The sequence below is a fragment of the Acinonyx jubatus genome, chromosome A3 (genome assembly GCF_027475565.1).
Source record: "Acinonyx jubatus isolate Ajub_Pintada_27869175 chromosome A3, VMU_Ajub_asm_v1.0, whole genome shotgun sequence".
In the NCBI taxonomy this organism is placed as follows: Eukaryota; Metazoa; Chordata; class Mammalia; order Carnivora; family Felidae; genus Acinonyx; species Acinonyx jubatus.
Window position 1 is genome coordinate 131,810,749 of NC_069388.1, and position 22,287 is coordinate 131,833,035.

The window sequence follows — 22,287 nt, forward strand, 5'->3', positions numbered from 1 at the left end:
ACACGTGTGATCATGGCTGTCAAACCGTGTTGATATTCCAGTGGATGGATGTACTTAAGAGAATAATGAAATAATTTTGTGTGAAATTTTATTTTACAGCCATTTGAACACATAACAAAAATTTTAGATGCCAACTTAAAAAAATGTGGGCAGATATATGATTTTTCAAAGTCCTTGAAGGAGATTATTTGAAGTTTATTTTCTTTAAAACAGCCCGACGTGGGGCTCGAACCCACGAACCGCGAGATCATGACCTGAGCTGAAATCAAGAGTCGGATGCCTGACTGAACCACCCAGGTGCCCCCAAAGCTTATAATTCTTAAACAGCGTGATGTCTTACCTTGTCAGCCCATGTGCAGGTTACCAATTGCTAAGTAGGAAATCACCCCAAACTGAATGCCACAAACAGTATTTATATGTTATATCATATATGTGTATGTATGTGTATATATATATATATATATATATATATATATGACATTCTTCTTACAGTTGCGGGGTTGACTGGGCTCAGTCAGGTGTCCTTACTCAGGGTCTTGCATGCAGTTGTGGTCAGATGGTGGCGGGGTCTGGAGGCATCTCACAGGGTTTCTCACTCACATGTCTGGTGGGTGACAGATGTCGTGTCAGCTGGGATGGCAGTCACTACCAGGATGGCAATACCTACACCTGGTCTCTCTCCGCTGCTTGGGCTTCTTCACAAAATGGCAGGTACGTTCCAAGGGTGAATGTCCTGAGACTGAGAGAGGACGGGAGAGAGAGACAGAGACAGAGACAGAGAGAGAGAACCAGGCCGGAGTTGTATGACCTTCCGTGAACGAGCCGTGAATGAGCCTTGCAATTCACAGAGCTTCTCTTCTTTTGCGTTCACAAACTCCAGCCCAGGTTCAAGGGCAGAAGACGGACCCCCACCCCTTGTCGCTGAAGTGGCAAGATTCTAGAAGAGCACGTGGGACCAGAATATTTTTGCAGCCATTCGCAGAACACACAAAGTGCCACACAGATCACTATGGGGACCAGGAAGACAAATACTGTCCTACGACACCATCATGGCAGAAGACGGACGGAAGAACAACTCTGCTGGGTGCATCGTAGCCTGATTTTAAGGAACTGATCTTCCTCCAGGGCGGGAGGATTCTAGATCGCGTGCTGGCGCTGAATGGATCCGTCGCTTTGCTTCTGGTGACGCTGATGGCCACTTAGTGCAGGGACCCGCCCGTACCTCCCGGGGAGTGGAGGCACCGGGTGAACCCCGCCTCCTGCAGCTCTTCCGCGGCCTCGACCTCAGCTCTGTGTTCCTCGAGGCTCCCGTGAGGGTAGCGTGGGGCCGGAACCTGTCTTGGGTGAAACTATTTGAAGTCAAGTAGATATTCTCCTTCAACATTGAAGCCTTCAGCGTACTTTCCGTGTGGGATCGCGTCCATTTGTCCCCCCGGAATGATTTTCACTTGGTTGGAACATGTCAGTTAAAATTTACACCCTCACTATAGTGAAAAAAAGATGTAAAAAATAGAAATGGCTTTCTTTTCAGACACTGTCACCATCTTTCTCTTGCATATGGCTTCCAGCAAGAGGTTTGTGTGTTTTTTTTTTTTTTTTCCCCTTCCTTCTATTTCACTGATGATTTGGCTATGGAATCTCAGAAAACTTGGGCCCTTGCCTATAACTAAGAATGTAAAGGCCTTACACTGAAAATGTGGAAGTGTATAAAAAATCTTCAATATATATACTATTTTCAGATTGCATATCAACATAACATTTAGGATTCAAGTCGCCTATCTTTATCTGTGTAGATGCCACATCAGAACTACCACCTTCCTATGTATAAATGGGTGGAAATGGCCCAAGAGCCGCTTTCAACACTTCCAGAACTTTGATCTCTTTCTCTGCTTAACTACTTCAAGGGTGTCACTTTCTATGATGGGACGGGAGAACGCTATCCATTGTGTGTGTTTCCGGTAATTAAAATATTTCCTCCTAGACAAGCTGCGTCCGTCGTGTAGCCGGGTGGGGGAAGCGCTTCTCAATTTTATCCTCGGCGATGACACCTCGCCATTCCGTGTGTTGTTAGAGTAATCGTTTCAAGTCCAAAACGATTTAGCAGTATGGTTTTAGATCTAGTCACCTAGTCTTTCAGATATGCCAAAATTCTCTCTGCCATCGTGGAAGTGGAGATATTATTTACCGCGTTGGCCCAAGGTTCTATTTCGGACTGGGTGTTCAATCAGCTGGGAGTGATAGTTGGGAAAAGGGAAACGATCTAACGAGGGATGATGTTCTATGATGTGTGGTTACTTAATATGCTTTTTTTTTTCCTTTGGTTAAGAAGCCAAGTTAAGTGCGGTCTGGTTAATAAGTTTGAAATATATTGGCTATAACTAAGAAAGACACATATAAACCATTGACATCTCGACATCTCAGCAGCTGGAGAAAATGCCAGCATAACTCCTAAATTGAGAGTTTTAGTGACAAAGCAAGATATGCCTGGAGGAGTCACACAGCCAAAATTATCCCTGCCATTTCCACCAAATGTTTCCAAAGAGCTTCTAAAATGGTGCCTGCGGTAAGGAGTTAGCCATTTCCCACTTGTAGGACCTACGGAGGATTATAGCTTCTGCTCAGGTTTTGAAGTCTCTTGATTTGCACCGGCAGCACAGGACTCGGGACACCCGGACTGGCTCTGATCCCGCCCCACCCCAAAGCCCAAAGTGTCTAATGAAAAGAGCTTGTGTCGCCAACTTCCAAGATGGCCTCAGTAATCGCCCACTCCTGGTGCCCACACCCCACGCCCCACGCCCTTGTGGTCCCTCCCATTGTACCAGGGTTGGTCTGAATGACCCACCGTGGTGCTATGTCACTTCTGAGCTTTTGCCCTGGACACTCTCTCTCTGTCTCACTCTGGGGGAAGCTGGCTGACATGTTGTGAGCACCCCTCTGGAGAAGCCCATGTGTCAAGGAACTTAAGACCTTCGGCCAACAGCTGGTGAGGAACAGAGGCCAGCAGCAACCACGTGAGCGAGTCCGAAGCTGATTCCCCAACCTGGGCAAGCCTTGAGGTGAGAAACTTTGAGTCAGAGCCACCCAAGTAAGCCATTCCTGATTCCTCACCCTCAGAAACTGTGCAAGGTCCTACACATTTGTTGTCTTAAGCTACTAAGTTTGGGGGTACTTTGTTATACAGCAGTGTAGGACTAACACATAACTAAAGTTCTATTTTATCACTTCTTTAAAAAATTTTTTTTAATGTTTATTTTTGAGAGAGAGACAGTGTGAGCAGGGGTGGGGGTGCAGCTCGAGGGAGGAAGACACAGAATCTGAAGCAGACTCCAGGCTCTGAGCTGTTAGCATAGAGCCCAACATGGGGTTGGACCCACGAACTGTGGGATCATGACCTCACAGCCGAAGTTGGATGCTTAACCGACTGAGCCACCCAGGAGCCCCTAAAATTCTATTTTAAATCCAAGACTTGGTGAGAGCCCGCGGTGTCTCTCCTCTGAGCGGCGTGGATTTCGAGTCGTACAGGAGAGGGCACGGGGTGCCAGAGCCCGGTGCACCCGTCAGGGTCCGGTCCCAAACTTTAGCGGAAAGAATAAAACTGTTAACTAGGTATAAAGTACTAACTCAGTAACCGAAAAAAGCAAAAGCAAAGAACAGTCAGGCATCACAGAGGTGGTCACCGCAGGAAGCATTTCCACACTTGGACCGAGGACACAAAGCAGGCGGCTGGAATTATTAACCCTCAGAAGCTCTAAGAAGGGGGTGACCCTCACTGGTGTGGGGGCCTCTGAGCTGGAGGAGGGTGCCCTGGGCCTGGCTCCCAGATCCCCCTGAGGACCAGGTGCTGCTTGCTGGGGCTGCAATCAGTGCGAGGAGGGCAGGGGTGGGGGTCGGCCAGCTCTCCAGGTGTTGAGAAGCTGCAAACAGCCTCCAGGTGCTGCGGGAAGTCTGGGTGCTGGGCGTGGCTTCCGTGAGTCGCACACCTGCGGGTGCCCTCTCTCGTCCCCTCCCCGCCTGCAGGTGCCCTTTCCCACCCCTACTGGCCACCCAGAGGCCGCCGTGCTGCAGAGCAACCGAACCCCCAAAGGTGAGCCTGGTGGGGCGGGCTCGGAGCCCAGAGACAGTAACTTCAACCCTGGCTCACCTTGCAGCCTTTCCTTGCTTGATTTCTCTTCCTAGCACTTACCTCCCTCTCATATGACAGAATTTACCTGTATATGGTCCGTGTCTCACTGCTGGAACTCGGGCCAGGGGTCCCCGTCTGTCTGGTTTGCTGGGTCCGCGGCACTCAGAACGATGTCTGGCACACAGGCGGCACTCGATAAATGTGCAATAACTGAGTTAATGAACGTAGCCCCTTTGGCACATCGGAGATCGTTCCCCGGAAAGAAGCGTCTCCTGTGTTAGCAGGACGCAGTGTGGTCCTCACAGACCGCAGAGCCCTGGATGAAAATGAGCACAACGTGTCCTGCTGCGTAGCCCTGTCCCTGTGTGGTTTGGGGTTGCTTCCTCATCAGATGGAATTCTCGGGGGCAGCCCTCCAGGGCTCATACGTACTTCGGGATGATTCTCAGAAGTCACCGTCAGCTACAAAACCAGGGCCTCACACGCTTGTTCAGAAATTGCTTTCCCAGTCAAGACATTTTTACATTGGATTGACTCAACCAGTATGGATTACCTTTAAATTTGAGGGTTTTTGCTCCTTCAAATATTTCACTTTAGGGGCCCAGAGTTTCAGTTAAGCGTTTCTGGAATATTTTTTTCCCCTGGTGGGCTTTGGCAAATTCCGGTAAAATTAGAACCTTAAGAAGGGCCTTTCCCTTTTCCTGTCTTGATAGAGCTTCCGGAGGACTTTCCGAGACATGAAAGTTTGAAGGAATGCGTGAGTTTTTAAGAACTTTCTTCCGGAACCGATGGAACTTATTTAGAAGACTGTATGTTTAAAACACACCTTACAGCACTGTTTCTAGGTGGAAACTTACTTAAAACCAGGACCATATTCTACAAGGAAGGCGTAATCACACATGCGGAAATACACATGCTGTTCTCCTCTGCTCATGACCGTGGGGAGGACAGACAGGCCCCCGGGGCATTTCTGGGCCTCGTGGACTTTTTCCCTGCCGCCTGTCGGTGAGACTCATGCAGAGCGGTGTCTCTGAAAGGCGGCTGAGCCAGGTGACGGAGGAGAGTTCATTTGCGCTACAGGTCAAGGTAGATCTCGAGGGAGGGAACACGGAAGTCGAGCCACGTGGCAGGAGGGCAGAGACTTTGGAGAAGGGAAGGGCCCTGTGCCACAGTCAGCAGAGCACGGAGTCTCTCTGACCCGCGGCTCCAAACACGGAGGACATTTCCAGACATTTCCAGAGCATTTCCGAACACAGAGGACGGTCCTGTGCCCATCACTCAGCGGGGACGCCAGCGGCATCTGGCCGTGCCTGTGTCGTGTGCCTCACTCCCCTTTCCTTTGGACTATTTGGAAGCAAATACGAGACACCTCACGTGTAAATACGTCAGTACGCATCTTAAACGACAGGGTCATTCTATTTCACACGGACCCAACCAATCCTTTAACATCATCCGATGCCCCGTGTTCATTCGCATTTCTCCAATTGTCTGAAACTGTTGCCTGTTGAGAGTCGAGGAAGCTGAACGAGACTCACTCATTGCACTTGGCTGTTCCATTTCCTATGTCGTCTTCCTTGAGGACAGCTCCTCCCCCGTCCTCCCCACGAGCTCTGCTTTAATATCACTGCCGTGTAGACAAAGCCGGGTCAGTCGTCCTGAGGAAGTCCCCATTCTGGGCTTCTGCCCGCTTCCTTGGGATATAATTTCACTTGCTCCCCAACCCCCCACCCCCGTTTCCATAGACAAGAAGGTTAGATCTGAAGGCTTTGTATTACTTCAGATTGGGTTATTAGAAATAAATGTTTTCCTACAAATGTTTCACGAGTGATGCTGTGTCCCTCCGACTGCACGCCAGGAAGCATCTCCTGGTCCCTCGCCTGGATTTTTCGTGACTGACCCAGGGGTTCAAGCAATCATTTCCTTATAAACAGCCAGATCATTTCATTATCGAATCCCCCATCAATCTTTCACCTAATGATTCCACTCAACATTGATGACCGTTGCCTGAATCAGCAACTATGTGATACGTCACAGTCCTTGCGTTCCCTGGGACTTGGGGGCTGCAAAATGGTTTGTTAATTTTGTCTTTTACAGTTTTCTGACATACAACTCGTACTGGGAAGGCAGGGTGAACGCTTTTTAATTTCCCTTTAATTATCAATTTTTAAAATGAGTTGGTGCCCTAGAATCTTCCATTGGGACCCAAAGAGTTTTATTCTATTTTTGTCATCTCTTTATTTTTGTCTATCTTTATCATTTTTACTTCCTGTCCTGGACTGGGCATCAGTCCTTTCTCCAAGGAATGTTGCTTACTTCTTGTGGTTAATGGTATCGGAGAACACAAACTGATTTTAAGGGGGTGCTTATTACTACCAAGTTATCATAGCTTCTAGGCATTTTCAGTGGAATGCTAGAAAAATATTTTTTAAGAGAAGTGAGTTTCAATTGATACTGTCAGTTCAAATATAAGAGTTCTGGGCTTTTACTTCTTTAACTTTTATTTGTATCTAATCTCTCTGACACTGAAAGTCAAGATTAAGTATAATTACTTCTTTGCTTATCTTATATATTTACCGGTTTAAAGATAACAATATCAAGATTATTACTAACAATATGACAACTAAGTGAACTTTATGGTTTCTTTGCAGCTCTTTTTAAAAAAATGTTTATTTACTTGAGAGAGAGAGAGAGAGAGTTCGAGCAGAGGAGAGGGGCAGAGGGAGAGAGGGAATCCCAAGCAGGGTCCACTCCCAGTGTGGAGTCCCACATGGGGCTCGATCCCACGGCCCTGGGATCATGATCTGAGCCGAAATCAAGAGTTGGACTCTCAACCGACTGAGCCACCCAGGAGCCCCCCTCTTTGCAGCTCTTTCTGTCCTTAGAACATCTCCACTGGGCATGTCGAGTAAAACTTCTGTGTCCTAAAGTCAGCTGGGATAATAATTCTTTTCTTGATATGGGTATACAACCAACCTGAGATATCACTAGGTACACCTGTTCTACTTTTAAAGTTGTGTATATTGCTTTTTTCTTTGATTAAAAACATTTCCATTACAATCAAAACTATATGACAAGATACATTTAGAAACATCACATTTCTCCCCCCTCCTCCATCAATAGCCATTTCAATTGGTTTTTGGTTTATCTTCTATTTCTCTACAAATGTAAACAAACACGAATCTCTACGTGTATAGTATGCCTTTCTTCTGACACGACAGCCCGTTCCCCACATGGCTCTGTGTGATGCTCTCTCCACTGGGCGTTATACCCTGGAAAGCACACAGCTCTCCCTGTCACGACGCTGCTCATGAATGTGCGGTAGAATTTCCAGCCAACCCCCTACTGGTGGGCGTTTGTTTCCAATCATTTACTATTAAAAAAAAAAATGCCAGGGGCCCCTGGGTGGCTCAGTCGGTTAAGCGGCGGACTTTGGCTCAGGTCATGACCTCACGGTTTGTGGGTTCGAGCCCCAGGTCGGGCTCTGTGCTGACGGCTCGGAGCCTGGAGCCTGCTTCGGATTCTGTGTCTCCCTCTCTCTCTGCCCCTCCCCTGCTCACGCTCTCTCTCTCAAAAACAAATAAGCATTAAAAAAAATTAAAAAAATAATAATGCCACGTGTTAACTTGAGGCATAAACTAGTTCCTATTTTGCAAGTGTAACTTTGGGATAGATCCCTTGGGTGGGACAGCTGGGTGAAACTGTCAATGCATGCAGAATCTTGCGGGCTGGTGTCCAGTTCCCCTGCACATTTTATCGTGAACGATGGACAAGACCGTTCCCCTCACCCCCCGTCTTAACAGAGTGCATGGTCATTTTTGCACTTTTGTCCATCTGCTGGGTGAGAACTGGTATCTCATGTGGTTTCTTTCCACTTGCTGTTATCTCCCTACGAATGGAACGGACCATCTATTTGTATGTGTAAAGGCCACTGTATTACCTGTGAACTCTTTCCCTTGTGTTGAAGGACTTCTTCTTTTTCAGATTTAGGACATATGTGTGTGTGGCCCATTGGCTTGACTAAAGGCTTGTGTGATGCTTAGGCATGTCTAATGTTCAAGTTCGAGTTGCCTCTTGGCTGTGATGCACACCCTTCCATTGCCATGACCTTCGGTAGAGACTGCCTTATGTGTTGGACTTTTCCATTCCATCCTTGATTTCATCTCTTTGAGATCTCTATCTCTCAGTGCTGTGTTCTGGGTTATTTCCTCAGCTCCATCTCTGAGTTCATGAATTCTCTCTCTAGTAGCTTACACATTTTTGTGTGTGTGGTAAAAATACACGTAACGTAAAAGTTGCCATCGTAATTGTTTTTCAGCGTGTCGTTCAGAGGTATTAAGTACATTCGCACTGTTGTGTATGCAACCATCACGGCCATCTGTCTCCAGAACCCTCTCATCCTGCAAAGCTCCTCCTTCCTTCTCCCCTCCCCCAGCCCCTGGCAGTCACCCCTCTACTTTCTGTCTCTGTGATTTTGACACTCTAAGTACCGCATATAAATGGAATCACATAGCATTTGTCTTTCTGTGACTGGCTTATTTCACTTAGCAGAATATCCTCAAGGTTCATCTTAGAGCAGATGTTGGAATTTCCTTTCTTCTTGAGGCTAGTGTTTCACTGTATGTAGACACCACATGCGGCTTATCCACTCAGTCTGCTGACGGACACGTGGGTTGCTTCCGTGTTTTAACTACCGTGAATAATGCAGCCATGAAAACAGACACAAAAAGTCTCCTCGAGACCCTGCCTCAATTCTTTTGGGTCCATACCCAGAAGTGGAGCCGCTGGAACATACGGGAAATCTATTTTTCAATTCTCTTGAGGCGACGCCATGCTTACTGTTTTCCACAGCGGCTGTATTATTTTACATTCTCACGAACGGTGTACAAGAGTTCCAGCTTCTCCACGTCCTCCCAGCACTTGCTATTTCCTGCTTTTTTTTTCTCTTTGTGATAGTAGCCATCCTAATGGGTATGAGATGTCATTATGGTTTTGATTTGCATTTCCCTGATGATTAGGGATGTGGGGCATCTTCTCGTGTTTTACTGCCCGTACCTAGATCTTCTCTGGAGATAGGCTTTTCAACTCTTTTGCCTATTTTTGAATTGTTTCTCTTTGTGTTGTTGAGTTTTAGGAGTCCTCCGTATATGGTGGCTATTAATCGCTTATCCAACGTATGATTTGCAGAGATTTTCTCCCATTCTGTAGGTTGCCTTTTCACTCTCTTGATGGTGTCCAGTGAGGCACAGTTGTAAATTTTCACAAAGTCCAATTTGCCCACTTTTATTTTTGTTGTTGTTTTATTTATATTTTGTTGCCTGTGCCATGTCCTATCCAAAAAATCATTGCCAATTCCAAAGTTGTGAGGCTTATGCCACATGTTTTCTTCTAAGACTTTTATAGGTTTAGCCATTACATGGAGATCTTGGATGCATTTTGAGTTAGCTTTTGTCTATGGTGTTAGAGAAGGGTCCAACTTTGCTCTTTTGCATCTGGATGTCCGGTGTGTTGAAAAGACCAGCCCTTCTCTGTGGTGGGGTCTTGGCATCCTTGTCGAAAATCCTTTGACCATGTAGGTGAGGGTTTATTTCTGGGTTCTCTAGTCTGTTCCATTGGTCAATACGTTTGTCCCTCTACCAGAACCACACTGTTTTGACGGCTGTAGCTTTGTAATAAGTTTTGAAACCAGGAACTGTAAGTTCTCCAACTTTGTTCCTCTTTCTCAAGAAAGCTTTTGCTCTTCAGGGTCCCTTAAGATTCCATCTAAATTGTAGGATGGATTTTTCTATTTCTGTAAAAGATATCACTGAGGTCTTCACGGGGATTGCCCTGAATCTGTAGTTTGGGTGGTATTGAAATGTTAACAATATTCAAGCCTCCATTTCATTGAGCGTGGGATGCCTTTTCGCTTATATACGTCTTCTTTAATTTCTTTTTGCCGTGTCTTATAGTTTTCATTGTGCAAGTCTTCCGCATCCTTGGCTAAATTAATTCCTAGGTATTTTATTCATTTTGATGCTATTGTAAATGGAATTGTTTTCTTAATTTCCTTTTCAGATTGTTCGTTGTTAGCATGTAGAAAATCTCCAGTAGTTTTTAATCTGGGTTTTAACCTTCCACTGAGTTTTCAATTTCGGTTAACTGTACCTTGCGATTTTCTTATGTTTTTAATTCGTTCTTCTATTTCTTTTCTCGAATCATTTTAGTTATCCTCACCTTTGAGCCTCTATAGTTCTTTGGTTTCTAATCTTTCTCTTCATTGTATCTACTGAATCTTTCTTTCACCGAAAATTGGTTTTCAGTAGCATCTAAAGTTTTTAATTGTAAACTTACTTTCAGCAAGCCATTAAACAGGAGGATTTTGTGTGGTTGGTCTTGAGGGCTTCTCTCTCTGGAGAACTTTGCCCTTGCTCCTGCCAAACACCCCAGGGGCATCACCAGCCAGGAACCATTTTTATGTTAATTTATCAGCATTAGAGTTTTGCAGACGGTCTGTGTCCCATGGATTTAAATCTCCACTCCCTGCGAGGGCAGACCCGTGGCTCTAACTTCTCAAGGGAGATGTTTCTTTCCCCTCCTGACCTCAGGCTGACAGGCTTCCCCAAGATTGTCCAGGATGAGTAATTTAGTCTACACACTGACATGGCAGGCCTTCAAGAGTGGTTTCCCTGCCAATGTCCTGCTTCCCGTGGGGGTGAAACCTCGCCTCCGATTCCTGTTGGGTCAGTGGCCCCCGTGCCGGGCTTGGTACCCCCACTCAGGAACTGCCACCGGACGTGGCCTGATTTTTAATAGCAAATGATTGGAGACAAGCCAAACGCGCCAGTGTTCAGCTCTCTGTCCACACGTCTCTGCAGACTTCCCCCGGTTCCTGCCGTCGGGGGGCAGTGAGGGGCGGCTCTCCTCCAAGTGACTACTCCCATGGTCAGCACTAAACCAAATACCTGTTGGGCTTCTGGACAAATCTTGCCTCTGTCTCAGATCACCTTTATGAGGAAATAGACGTTTGAGGCCTTAGCAGAACCATCACCCGGGAAAGACAGAGCCTGGAGACTCCCTTCCAGTAGCAGAGGGCATTAGGAATCAGAAGGGCGTGTGGTGAGTCAGGCTGACACGGATTTGGATTGCCCTGGAGCTGTGCACCCACAACGTGGAAACCCCATAAATAATTATCCTTGAACAACAACAAAAAAGCTCCAGGAAACAGGTGTTTAGTGACTATAGGTTACTATTTCCTAGTAACGTCTACATCGTTGTCCTCAGAAGTCTTCCCCATTTGAGTAAAACACTGGACGGAGTCTGTCCACTGACTGCCGCATGCCCTTGGTCACTCCCTTGGTGTCTCTGAGGACAGCTTCTGTAGAATGGAGAGACCACATGTTTGCCTAACTTCGAAGATGTATCCGTGGCTTTGAGAGCTAAAATGTAAACTGACCCACACATTTATCGTTTGAGGTTAGTGTGACCTTGATTCCAAAACCAGATAAGGACAGCACAAGAAAAGAAACCACAGGCCCCATTGTACTCTAGAACATTCCAAGTACAATACTGGCTAACAGAATCCGACAGTGTGTGTAAGAAGTAATCATACGTCATGTTCAAGTAGGATTTATTACAGAATAAATGCAAGGCTGATTCACATCAGAAAAATCAGTGTTAAGACTCTAAAGAAAAATAGTATCAATAAATAGAATACATATATTTTACCAAATTCATTCCCGAATTGTGAGTCAAAATCCCCCCAAAACAAAAAACAGCTAACAATTAAAGCGTTCTTCCTAAAATTGGTCAAGACTACATAACACCACAAAATCCTAGAGCCGGGTCATGCATCGTGGAGAAAGTCTGACTTGTTTTCATTAAGATCTGGAATAAAACAAGGACGCTCCCTCTCCCCTCCTAGTCCTTTAACGCAATATCGGAGGTCGTGGTTGAGGTTATTCGGAAGAAATAAAAACACATTTAAAGATTTAAGGAAAAGAAGCGAAAACACGCCGGCTTTCATTCGACTTCACAACTCACTTTTCTCCACAATCCAGTTGTAGTCTCTCTGCTCCCGGGAGGTCAAGTCTGATGCTTTTATTAACATCCAAGACAGCGCCTAGTGGCAGTGGATACTAATCTGCAAAAGGGGATCCTATCTAAGTTAGGAAGTAGGTAAGAAGACGAAATAAGAAGAAAACACAGTGGAAACGACTGTACACATGCTAGAGAGGCTCTCTTTCCTGGTAATCCGTTTTCAAAAGGCAGTTTCTCCGTGCCGTTTCCCCCCTCCCCCCCAAGCTCCAGCTATCGCCCCTCGGCCTCCCAGCGCCCCGAAAACCCCGCTCGCGAGCCGCCTTCCTGGCGCCGGCCAGCAGGTGGCGCCCGACCTCCACCGGCCGGACCCGGACGAGTGGCCGGAGCTGCGCCGCCGAAAGCCTCCTCCGAAAGGTGCCGCTTTTCCTGGACGGTGCTGCTACTCTGGGTGGTCGTCCAATCGTTGCAAACGGTCCCCGGCTTCCAGGGACCGCGCAGGTGCTCGAGAGCCCCACCCCGGCCGCACCGCTTCCTCTGGAAAGCCGGCGAGCCCTTGCACAGGACCTGCCGTCCGGGTCTGATCCTCTCGCCGGTCCGAGCGGACCACGAGAGGCTGGGGGCGACCGGGAGCCGGCGTCCGCGCCCCCACCCTGTCGTGGACAGGACAGGATGGGGTGGGAGCGGGAGCGGGGGGGGGGCAGCGACCCGTCCTCGTGCTTCCCGCCCCCGCCCTGAGCGGAGCGGCTCGTCGCGCTGGGCGCTGGGCGGGCCGGCGACAGGTGGCCGGACATCAGGTGGCAGGTCCGAAGGGCGGCCTGCGCCGGCACGCCCCGCCCCGCCCAGGTGTGGCGGGCAGAGCCGGCGTCCCCGTCGGTACGATTATCAACAACAACGACGGCCCCGGTCAAAGCACGTGCTCACCTGCGGCGCGGACGCCGGGCGGGGCGCGGGTGGCGTCGGAGGCTGCCCCGCCCGGGTCCCCGGCGCCGCCCACCCCCCCGGGAGGAAGCGGGGTCGGGCGCGACCGCCGCAGAGGACGCGGGAGCCGGGCGAGGTTGGGCCGAGAGCCCGAGGCCGCCCCTCCGCACCTGGCCCCGCGCTCTCCGTGACGGATCCCAGGTCAGGGCCGGAAACGCCACCGCCGCCAGCGCAGACAAGGTGGCGCCACCCAAACACCTGCTGGGCTGGGCCTGAGAAAGTGGCCCCAGGTGAGACACCCATCCCCACCCGCCCGTCCTCCCCACCTTCCTTCTCCGCTCCCGTCCACCTCGAGCCGGCCTTCCAGAACCTCCCACCCCACCCTCACACACCTCAGGAAGTGTCTTCCTTCCAGTTTGGGAATTTTCGCATACGTACGAATTTTAAGTATCTGTCCGCGGCAACTACGTGTTTTAAAGCAGGAGCCAGAAGCTGCCAGGTGAGGGCTACATGGAAACAGCGCGCTGGTACTTTTTCTGTGACTTAAAAGGCCTTTCTCCCCTCCCTCCCTCTTTTCCTTCCCAGGGCAGTCCAGGGGTGCAGTCAAGGGTGAAGGGCGATTTAACGGCCACCTGTCTTGGAAGGTGGGCTCCGCCCAGGCCCTGTCTCCAGGAGCCTGGGCGAGCTCCAGGTGAAGGTACAGGGGAAGCTTGGGGAGGCCGGGAGCGCCCGGGGCCATACTGCGGCTTGAGTTCCTACAGGCAGTCACTGGGAGCAAGCAGTTAGCACCCAGGGGTCTTTTCGCCCTTCCCCTGACTCTTTTAAGTCATGTCCCGAACTACAAGCAGTTTCATATACTCCAAAAGTGTCTGAACACCTACTCAGCCAAGTAGTCCTTCCAGACTCATTTATTGTGAATGCTCTAACTCCTAGGAGTCACCGTCACAGCAACTCCTTGGTTTGAAACTCAGCCCCAAGGCACAGAACTACTATTTCCTTGCGGGACTAAGACTTCTGTTTACAGCCTCCCCAGCCCGGTCAGCTCTCTTAAAACACATTAGCGCTTTGCCCCCAAAGTGCTCGCACCGGAGCACACATCTGATAAGAAGGAGTTTCTTCTGCATACAAGTCCCAAGGCTTAGGGGGTGGTGGCAGTGATGGTTAAATCGAGTGGAGACAGAGAGAGAGATCTTAAAAACCATTCAGAATTCAGGTATTGACTTCAGACATGTTTATTATCATCTTATACAGTCTACATAAATTTGAACTTGTATTTATTTGGGTTCAGTTATAACATAGCATAATAAAAATCAAAGCACTGGTCCTCTGAAATAAAGCAGGCAATCACCATTCAATAAACACACGATTTATTTTGTATAAAAGGGTTAAGTTTACAACTAAACTTTTATAAAAAGTTTAGCATGAATAAGTACATCATTACACTTTGTATGCAGAAATATACATCTCTGCCACTATACAAGAAAACTCTAATTAAAGAGTTCACAAGGTTTCACTCAATATATATATATATATTTATATATAAATATATACACAGCATTCAGTAGGCTTGCGTCAAAAAGGTAATTTCTGACCAAAAGACTTCATTTAAGTAACTGAATACTGGATCCTTCTGGTATTCACGCTCCACCTTTGAAAAAAGGCAAAGTCTGCTTAAATTGGGAAATTCCTTGTGATTTTAAACGTTTTCGCTCCCCATGGTGGGAATAGTATATAAAGAAAACCTTCCAACTGCAGAAAGGGCATTTAAAAGTCTTTTTCATAAATAACTAATATCACAGTCCAGGTCAGAGAACACCCTGGGGAAGATGATCATTCTTAGTTCTCCTTCCATTTTTTAAAAAGGTCCATTCAACTTGTTGTTCTCCTTGTGAAATGGTTGAAAAATAAGTTCAGCGCGTTAAAAGATCCTGCGGACTTGTTGTTGTGCAAAGAAAAGAAAAGTCATGACCACCTGCAAAAGATCGGGGGAGAGGCGGGTTTTAGGAGAACGGAACCTAAGGGCAGAGGCGGGCAGACTGGCGCCACGAGGAAGCCGCAGTTTGAACATTTAACCACCGAACACTCAAAGATTGGGCAAACCCTGGCGTCCAGATGCAACACACACACTCGGCCTCCACAGCGAAAATTAAACATTAAAACAGCAGAGACTCCGGGGAGAAACTTCCCAACGCAATCTCCTAGTTGGATCTCCAACAGCAGTGCTCATGGGCGCCAGTCTGCTTCTTGTAACAATTATTTGATTGAAAACAGCCCTTTAGTTAACAGATAGGGAAGTCGGAATCCCACATCACAGGGTCTGAGGCGCAGGCAGGCAGTGCTGGGCTGGCCGAGTCTCAGGAGGGCTGAAGTTTTAGGGAAGGAGGATCTCTACGGAATTTGTGGTGATAAGATTAATTACGTGGAGGTTAGTACCTCATAGTACCAGAGCACCAGTACGAGAACGCCAGGCGTTCCGTGTGTGGCAGAAGCCAGGACGCATTTTCCCCAGCCGCCTTCACACTTAAGTTACTGGTATTTTGTTTTGTTTTTTGCGTTTAAAAGGAAAATGTTCTGTGATCCGGAGTAATCAGAGCTAGAAGCCCCTTCATAGCTCGTAGGCACAGGCAGTGTGCTACGTGCAATACGACTGAAGAACACATTCATTTACAAAATCCCCAATTTTGCAGATACACAAATGAAAACACTCTCTCTCTCTCTCTCTCTCTCTCTCTCGCTCTCGCTCTCGCTCTCGCTCTCTCCAAGAGGCGGTGTCCGGACGGGAGGCACAAGCTAACACTCACCGTTTATTCAGCCACAGAGCGCTTTGCTGTCATTTGACATTAACTCAGACGGGAATTCAGACGCCTGCGAGAGAAAGGGGATACACGGCGATGTTAGACAATCTTAAGGAGAAAGGGCTTTTTTTTTTTTTTTAAAGTAATCCATAGAACAGCAAGTTTCATTAAACACGTTTTATGCTACAATCCGAATCAAAGACAGATGCATTAACGTGTCAGAACTTATCAGCAATTTCACGCACCACTCGATCTATAGCAGATTTGCTTTTAAAAAAAAAATTTTTTTTTTTAGTTAATTAGCTCATCGGTAAGTCACGGACTGCGGCCGTCTCGACAATGGGTCTGCGAGTGGCAGCCCAGGCGATGACTGGGGTGCGCGGCAGCGGGCGGGGGCACCGGGAGCAGGTCTTACCTGCAAGGACAGGATGCTGATGTCCGTGTTGAGGGTGGTCAGCGGCGTCCTGGACGCCTGGCTCTGTCCAGGTCGCTGGTGGTGCAGGCTGACAATAGTGGGGTGCGAGTCCAGGGCGATCTGCAGGTCCAAGATGTAGTCGATGACGTGCTGCAGGATTTCCATCTTGCTCACCTTCTTGTTCTGGGGGATGCTGGGCACCAGCTCCTTGAGCTTGGAGTAGCAGTCGTTCATGTTGTACAGCAGGCTCATCGGGTCGTCCACCGGGGTTTTGCTCCGGGAGATGCCCAGGCTGTGGTCCGAAAGGCTGTTTTTCCTAACGGACCTCACCGGACTGAAGGCTTTCATGCTGACCGCGCGGGGAAGGAGAGACCGGGAGGGAGCGGGCTGCCCAGGAGCTCAGGCCGCCGCCGCCTGCGGAGCTTCCTGCGCTGGGCACCAGGCTCGGCTCAGAATGAAGCCGGGAGCCTGGCGGGGCGGCTTTTATCGGCACTCGCCGGGGGCACACGATCCGGGTTCCTTGCGTTCCCATTGGTGGAAGCCGGCGCGTCCATCAGACCGCGCGGGCGCCCCCATTGGCGGGCGCGGGCGCGGGGCGAGCGCTCGGTCCTTCCGCGTTCGCAGCCAATCCCCGCGGTGTGGGCGGGGCGGGCGCGAGCCCAGCTGGGGTGGTAAATAGAGTACAGTAAGCGCGGGGCAGGAGCGGAGCAGAGGGCCGCGGAGGAGGGGAGGACGGAGGAGGCCAGGGGGAGGAGGGGAAGGGGGACCCCAGGAGTCCAAATGTGCATCTTTATTCTAATTCCAGGGGTGAGGCGGTACCCTCGCTCTAGGGTGTCCCTTGACGGAGCCTTCCACACCCTGGAGGTTTCAGCAGCCCTAAAACCACAGCGACACCGGCAGGCTCTGCACAGCAGAGGGAAAGTCACCGTTCACTGCGACCCGCGGAATGTCATCGGATAGAAAGCATTGCTGAAGAAAGTGAAAACGCAAATAAGTTTGCCATTGACGGGAGAGGTGCGTAGAGTTCGGTCTCCAGATGAGGCTAAGCTATGTCAAAACAAAACAAAACAAAGCAAAGCAAAACAAAAAGCACCCACGCGCGCCCTCCACGACAGGTTTAGTGTGGGATCGTGCGACTCGGAGCAACACGGGAGGCATTATTGAAAACTCAGTAAAATGAGTACTTCTTGGAAACAGTGCTGATCGCTATGGAGCTCTGAGAGGCAGGACACTTTCGGGGTTCCTTTTCTAGAACAGGCAGGGCTATTATAATGATCCTATTAACCGGAAATCATTAGGAACATTTGCATAGCGAAGCTGTATTTACATACACTGCCCTTGAGAGGCTGCCGGTCTATGCCTTGCAGTGTGGGTGGCAAAGTAATGTGATTAATTATGCACAAATCCTGATTTCTCGTGCCACATTTCAGCACTGATAGTATTTTTTAAGTTTTGCGAAAGGGAGGTGGCTCTAGCCGTTGACCGGTCTTCCCACTTAAAAAGAAATTGTTATGTATGAGGTTTGAAATCCTTTCAGCCCTGGTACAGGATGCAGCTTCAGGTTTTTGGTGTTTTTTTTTTTTTTTTTTTTTTTTTTCCTTTTTTCCCTCTGTAAATCTTTGGGAAGTTCTTCCTGCAGTCTAAAGTTTGCAGCTTATTTAAATACCTTCCAGTTAATTCACACATAATTCTGATTTAACTGAGGACTACAGTAAATCAGCTGTTTTGAAAATCCCATTTCCCTAGGAATACAAGACAGCAGAAAACCCGAGAAAAATGTAATATTTGTAAGTCCCCTGTTTACTTTTTCCCTCAATCTTCACCTTCTTTGCGTTTAAGAAAAAGGAAGGGGGCAGATCAGAAAAGAAGCAAAGCTTAGTAGTGGGGAACCTGCATTTTCCCCTTCAATCAATCATTAATTTCTCGGCTAGTGGGCCAGCCTGTCTCTTGGACGCCCGCCCGAGCCATGTGCCTGCCCCAGGGTATCTCTTCGGCCAGGCGGTTTGGTGGTGGGTGCTGAGGTGGATGTCGCTTTCAGAAAACCAAGTCACTTTATTTTGGAGCATGGAGGTGGACGCTTCCCGAGCCCGCCGAGAAGTCTGCTGAGGGCCTGGCCCCGGGGAGCTGCCTACGACTGTGCTCCGGACAGCGTTCGCTTAACCACCTCGCCTCCGATATTAAGTCTGGAAGTGATTTAATGCCGAGCCCCCCCACGGTGCGAGCCTTTTGATGTACTTTGTGTGCCTGTGTTTCTGTCACATACGTGCCACAGTGGAACAGATTTTGTTTTGACACTATTTTGGTTCATGATGTTATACTTTGACTATTTTACAATAATAGCCAATGTAAACAAACATCTTTGGGATTCTCAAATTATTACTTGTGATTCTTGGACATTGCGGCTCTGTGATACTGACGCATTCCTAGCTTTTTCCAAGGACACCGTATGTTAACATCCGTGCCAGCCTCATTATCCCAACAGCCAGGCTCTGGGCTGGTTCGTAATGAGCGTTGTACGCTATTACTTTACACACTCGCCGAGTTGATGAAGGCAGTGTCTTCTCCCAGGATCATCTCTGTACCCTGATGTAGTAAAACTGCTAAATATGGTGAAAGTTTTGTGGTTTCTTTCTTCAGCTGCCATGGCAGCGTCCAGTCGGCCCGATCGCGTTGAATTCGACCGGCACGCCACCCGGTTCCACGTCCATTTAAAGATCATTTTAAGGGGATTACGAGGCTGAAGAAGTTAATGATTTAAAAAAAAGAAAAAAAAAGGCCCGAGTTCCTCGTACGTCGGTCTCAGCAAGCCCAATGCGAAATTACCTTTAAAATGATGTTTCCGTGCAGAAAGGGGCGTGGGAGCATTTTCGGGGTGGGTTACAAGGCACTGAAAAAATCTGTCAATTGGTGTCTCTGTGGGTTTGCATGGGAGGCCTCTGAAGTTCAAATGGTCCCAGCTGCAGAAAGGGCCCTGGACTTGCTCGATCCGTGGGTGGTGGGAAGGTGCGAAGGACTTCCGGTGGGGGTGGAGACACCGTCCCCTCGGCTCACTCGCTGGGACGCCCCCCACTTAAAGCCACACGCCTAGCCTGGAGGCTCCCCTAGCCGGGCTCCAGGGCTCGCTCACTCAGTCTCCATCCCGGCCCGGCCGGCGGCTCCCGGCGCGTCCAGCCCCTCGCCGTAATCGGAAGCAGCTCCGGGCCGGGCGCGCCGGGCCTCCGGGCCGCCTTTGCAATCCCCGCGTGATGCAACGGGGGGCGGGAGGAGCCTGCGGGGGGCGGGGGGGGGGGCAAGGCCCTCCCTGCACATCTGGCGCAATTGGGAGCGCTCGCCTTTCTTCCCCCTGGTTTTGTTCTCACAGCTGTGTCCATTCCGCCCGTGACCCCCCGAGTGATCCCTGACAGGTGATGAATTGGCGGCGGCGGCGGCGGCGCGCGGGCCAGGCCGCGGCGGGGCCGGAGCCGGAGCCCCGGAGCAGACTCTCTGGCGCCAGGCGCGTGACGCCGCCCATTCACGCCGCCCTGCAGCCTTGTCCTCGCGGCGCCGCTCAGGCGGCTGCCATGGCAACCGCGCCGTCACTCAGCGCGCGCGCCCAGCTGATCAATGCCTGCGAGGCCCGGCCGTCCCAGGCTCGCCCCGGCCGGGCCGCCCGGCCCGCGCGCACCTGCAGCCGCCGCACGTCTTAAGTTTCGAGCGATTTGGGGGAAGGCGAGGGGGCCGAGGAGAGCAGGAAGGGGCGGGGGCGGGGGTGGGAGTCGGGGGAGAAGAAGAAGGAAAAAAAAAAAAAAAAAAGCCGGGAGAGGGAGAAGAAAGAAATCTTCCTTTTGCCGAAAGAGGCATAGCGTGGCTTAGAGGTTGCCAAAGCAAGAGGTTTTGCTTTATTTCATTTGTTTTTGCAACCGAGGCGTTCGGGGTGGGGCTGGCGCGAGGGAGGAGCGGATGGGGAGAAGGTGGCGGTCTCAGCGGACGGCGAGATTTATTTATTCCTTTGGAACTTCGCGGGGATGACTTTGATGCGGGACTCCTAAAAATACCTAGGAATGACCCCCTCCCCGCCCCCGCTGTCTCTCCCCCCCCCCCGCCCCCCGCCGCCCCTGCTTTCCTCCTCGGAACCCTTGGAGGCTGCGCTAGGAGCCGTCAGATTTTTCCAGAACGGCACCCCCAACCCTCCGCCCCGGGGTCCGCGGCTCCGAGCCGCGCGCGCCAGCAGACCCGCGTCTGCGCCCTCATTACCACTACAAAGCGGGGCCGACTGAGCCTCTTTCCAAAGCTGCGTTCTCAACTGGGAGCATCTAGAGGCCAGAAACTTCCAAGCCGGCCCGCGGACGCAGACGCCTGCTCGGTCCCGGCTTTATCTCTAGGGAAAGTTCCATTTTGAGAGCCAGATGCCAACATTCCGGGACAGTTTACGGCATCCGGATCCCTCAAGGGGGCTCATCTGCAGTTCAGTGTTAGTAGCAATTATTTATCGTCTGTCCTGGAGAGGAGCTCCTGGGCAAGGATGTCCTCCGCTGGCCCTGAAACGGGCTGGGGTGGGGGCACGACTGTTCCCAACGTGTTATCTGGTTTAGCAGAGTTTGTTGTGGTTTTCGAGGAAACAGCATTTGGATTACATAAGGATTCAAGTTTTTGCTTTACTTGTTTATTTAATACCTTGGCAAGAGGGAGCCCTTACCCTGAAACCAGATAACCGAATTTGGGTTTAAGGCAGCCTTACAGGAGGGGGGCCACGGGAGGGGAGGAAAAGGAGTGAAGCCACAAAAAGCAAACAAGAGGATGTTTATTTTTCTCTCTTTGGGTATTTTTGAAGACTCGCCTAGCCTCTTCTCCTTCTTGTCGCTCACAGCTAATGAATTGCATTAACAAAGCGCTTCGGCTACCACGATGGCTTTAACAGTCATCCCCGCCCGCCGCGATTCCGGCCCTAATAATTCCTTCTAGGATCCGGCGCGCGGTCCTGTTTGCCCAGAGAGCCCAAGAGCACCAGGAAAAACGCCGTGCTAAATCCAATTGCTTTCCACCGTCTGATCTCCTTGTAGGGAGATCACCTTTCAGCTCCGTTAAAAAAAAAAAAAAAAAAAAGAGAGTTTGGGAAATTTGGCGGAGGGACCTATTTAGCCACCAGCACAGCAAATCTTTAGGTACAGATGCTGTGAAGTACCCCGATGTGTGGCTGCGTTTGGCGTTCACAAAGGACTGTCCTGTGGCTTTTTGTTCCGGTCACCAAATTACAAAAGAAAATTAACTTGAGCAAGAGATAAGGTCTTAGGAAACAATCCCGGGCTGCCCGCGAGCTGGCGGGCGCGGGGCTGGCGTCGCCGAGTCTGCGCCACCCCGAGGCGCGCGTCGCGGGGCCCGGCCCCCGCGGAGATCCCCGGCCGCCGCGCCTCCTCCGCGCGCCCGAGCCCAGCGGCGTCCGTGGGAACCCGCAGGGGCCCTCTCCAGCCAGCGACAAGGGCGGGCTTGTCTGGAATCAAGCAACATCTTAATATTATAATACGGCACCAAAAGCAACACCCGAGCCCCGGCTTGCGGGTCCCTAACAAGAAACACATTGTGCGCTCCCTACCCCCACCCCACCCCCTGGTTGGCCGAAGCCACGTTTGCGCGCCAAGTCCATGACTTCAGTGGGGAGGAACCCGTCCACCCCGCACCACGTGCGCGTCCCCCTCCCGCCGCCTCCCCGCTGCGCCCGGAGGTCCCGGCCCGCCGCCGCCGCCGCCGCCGCCGCCGGGGGCCGGGGCGGGGGCCAGGCGCAGGCCCTTCGCGACCCGGGAGGCCAGTGCTGTCCATCGCCTGAGGCCCTGGTGGCATCCAGAAGGCGCCAGCTCGGGTGATTCTGGTCACTGCCCTCTCGGGTTGCTGGTGGAGAGACTTGTGTTTATCAAATAGCTCGCCCTTCTCTTCCCTACCTACCCAAGTCCTTGTGGCTTTCACTCCCAGATTCTGCTTCCGACACCCCACCCCGCAGGTCCATTTACAGACCTCCTCCTTTTTGGTTGGACTGACCTCTAGCAAAGG

At 50.2% G+C, this 22,287-nt stretch overlaps 2 protein-coding genes across 2 annotated transcripts; one reads left to right on the forward strand and one right to left on the reverse strand.

Annotated features, from left to right (window-relative positions):
• Positions 1 to 704: 704 nt before the first annotated feature.
• LOC128311388 (translation initiation factor IF-2-like) lies at positions 705 to 19,184 on the forward strand. Its single transcript, XM_053201400.1, has 5 exons — positions 705 to 711; positions 1,204 to 1,316; positions 4,018 to 4,084; positions 12,285 to 13,346; positions 17,072 to 19,184. The coding sequence occupies exons 1-5, from the start codon at positions 705 to 707 to the stop codon at positions 17,224 to 17,226; spliced, it is 1,404 nt and encodes a 467-aa protein (XP_053057375.1). The 3' UTR covers positions 17,227 to 19,184.
• On the reverse strand, positions 14,273 to 16,737 carry ID2 (inhibitor of DNA binding 2). Its single transcript, XM_015081124.3, has 3 exons — positions 16,267 to 16,737; positions 15,858 to 15,921; positions 14,273 to 15,028 (listed from the first exon to the last, which is right to left on the reverse strand). The coding sequence occupies exons 1-2, from the start codon at positions 16,612 to 16,614 to the stop codon at positions 15,865 to 15,867; spliced, it is 405 nt and encodes a 134-aa protein (XP_014936610.1). The 5' UTR covers positions 16,615 to 16,737; the 3' UTR covers positions 14,273 to 15,028; positions 15,858 to 15,864.
• Positions 19,185 to 22,287: the final 3,103 nt, after the last annotated feature.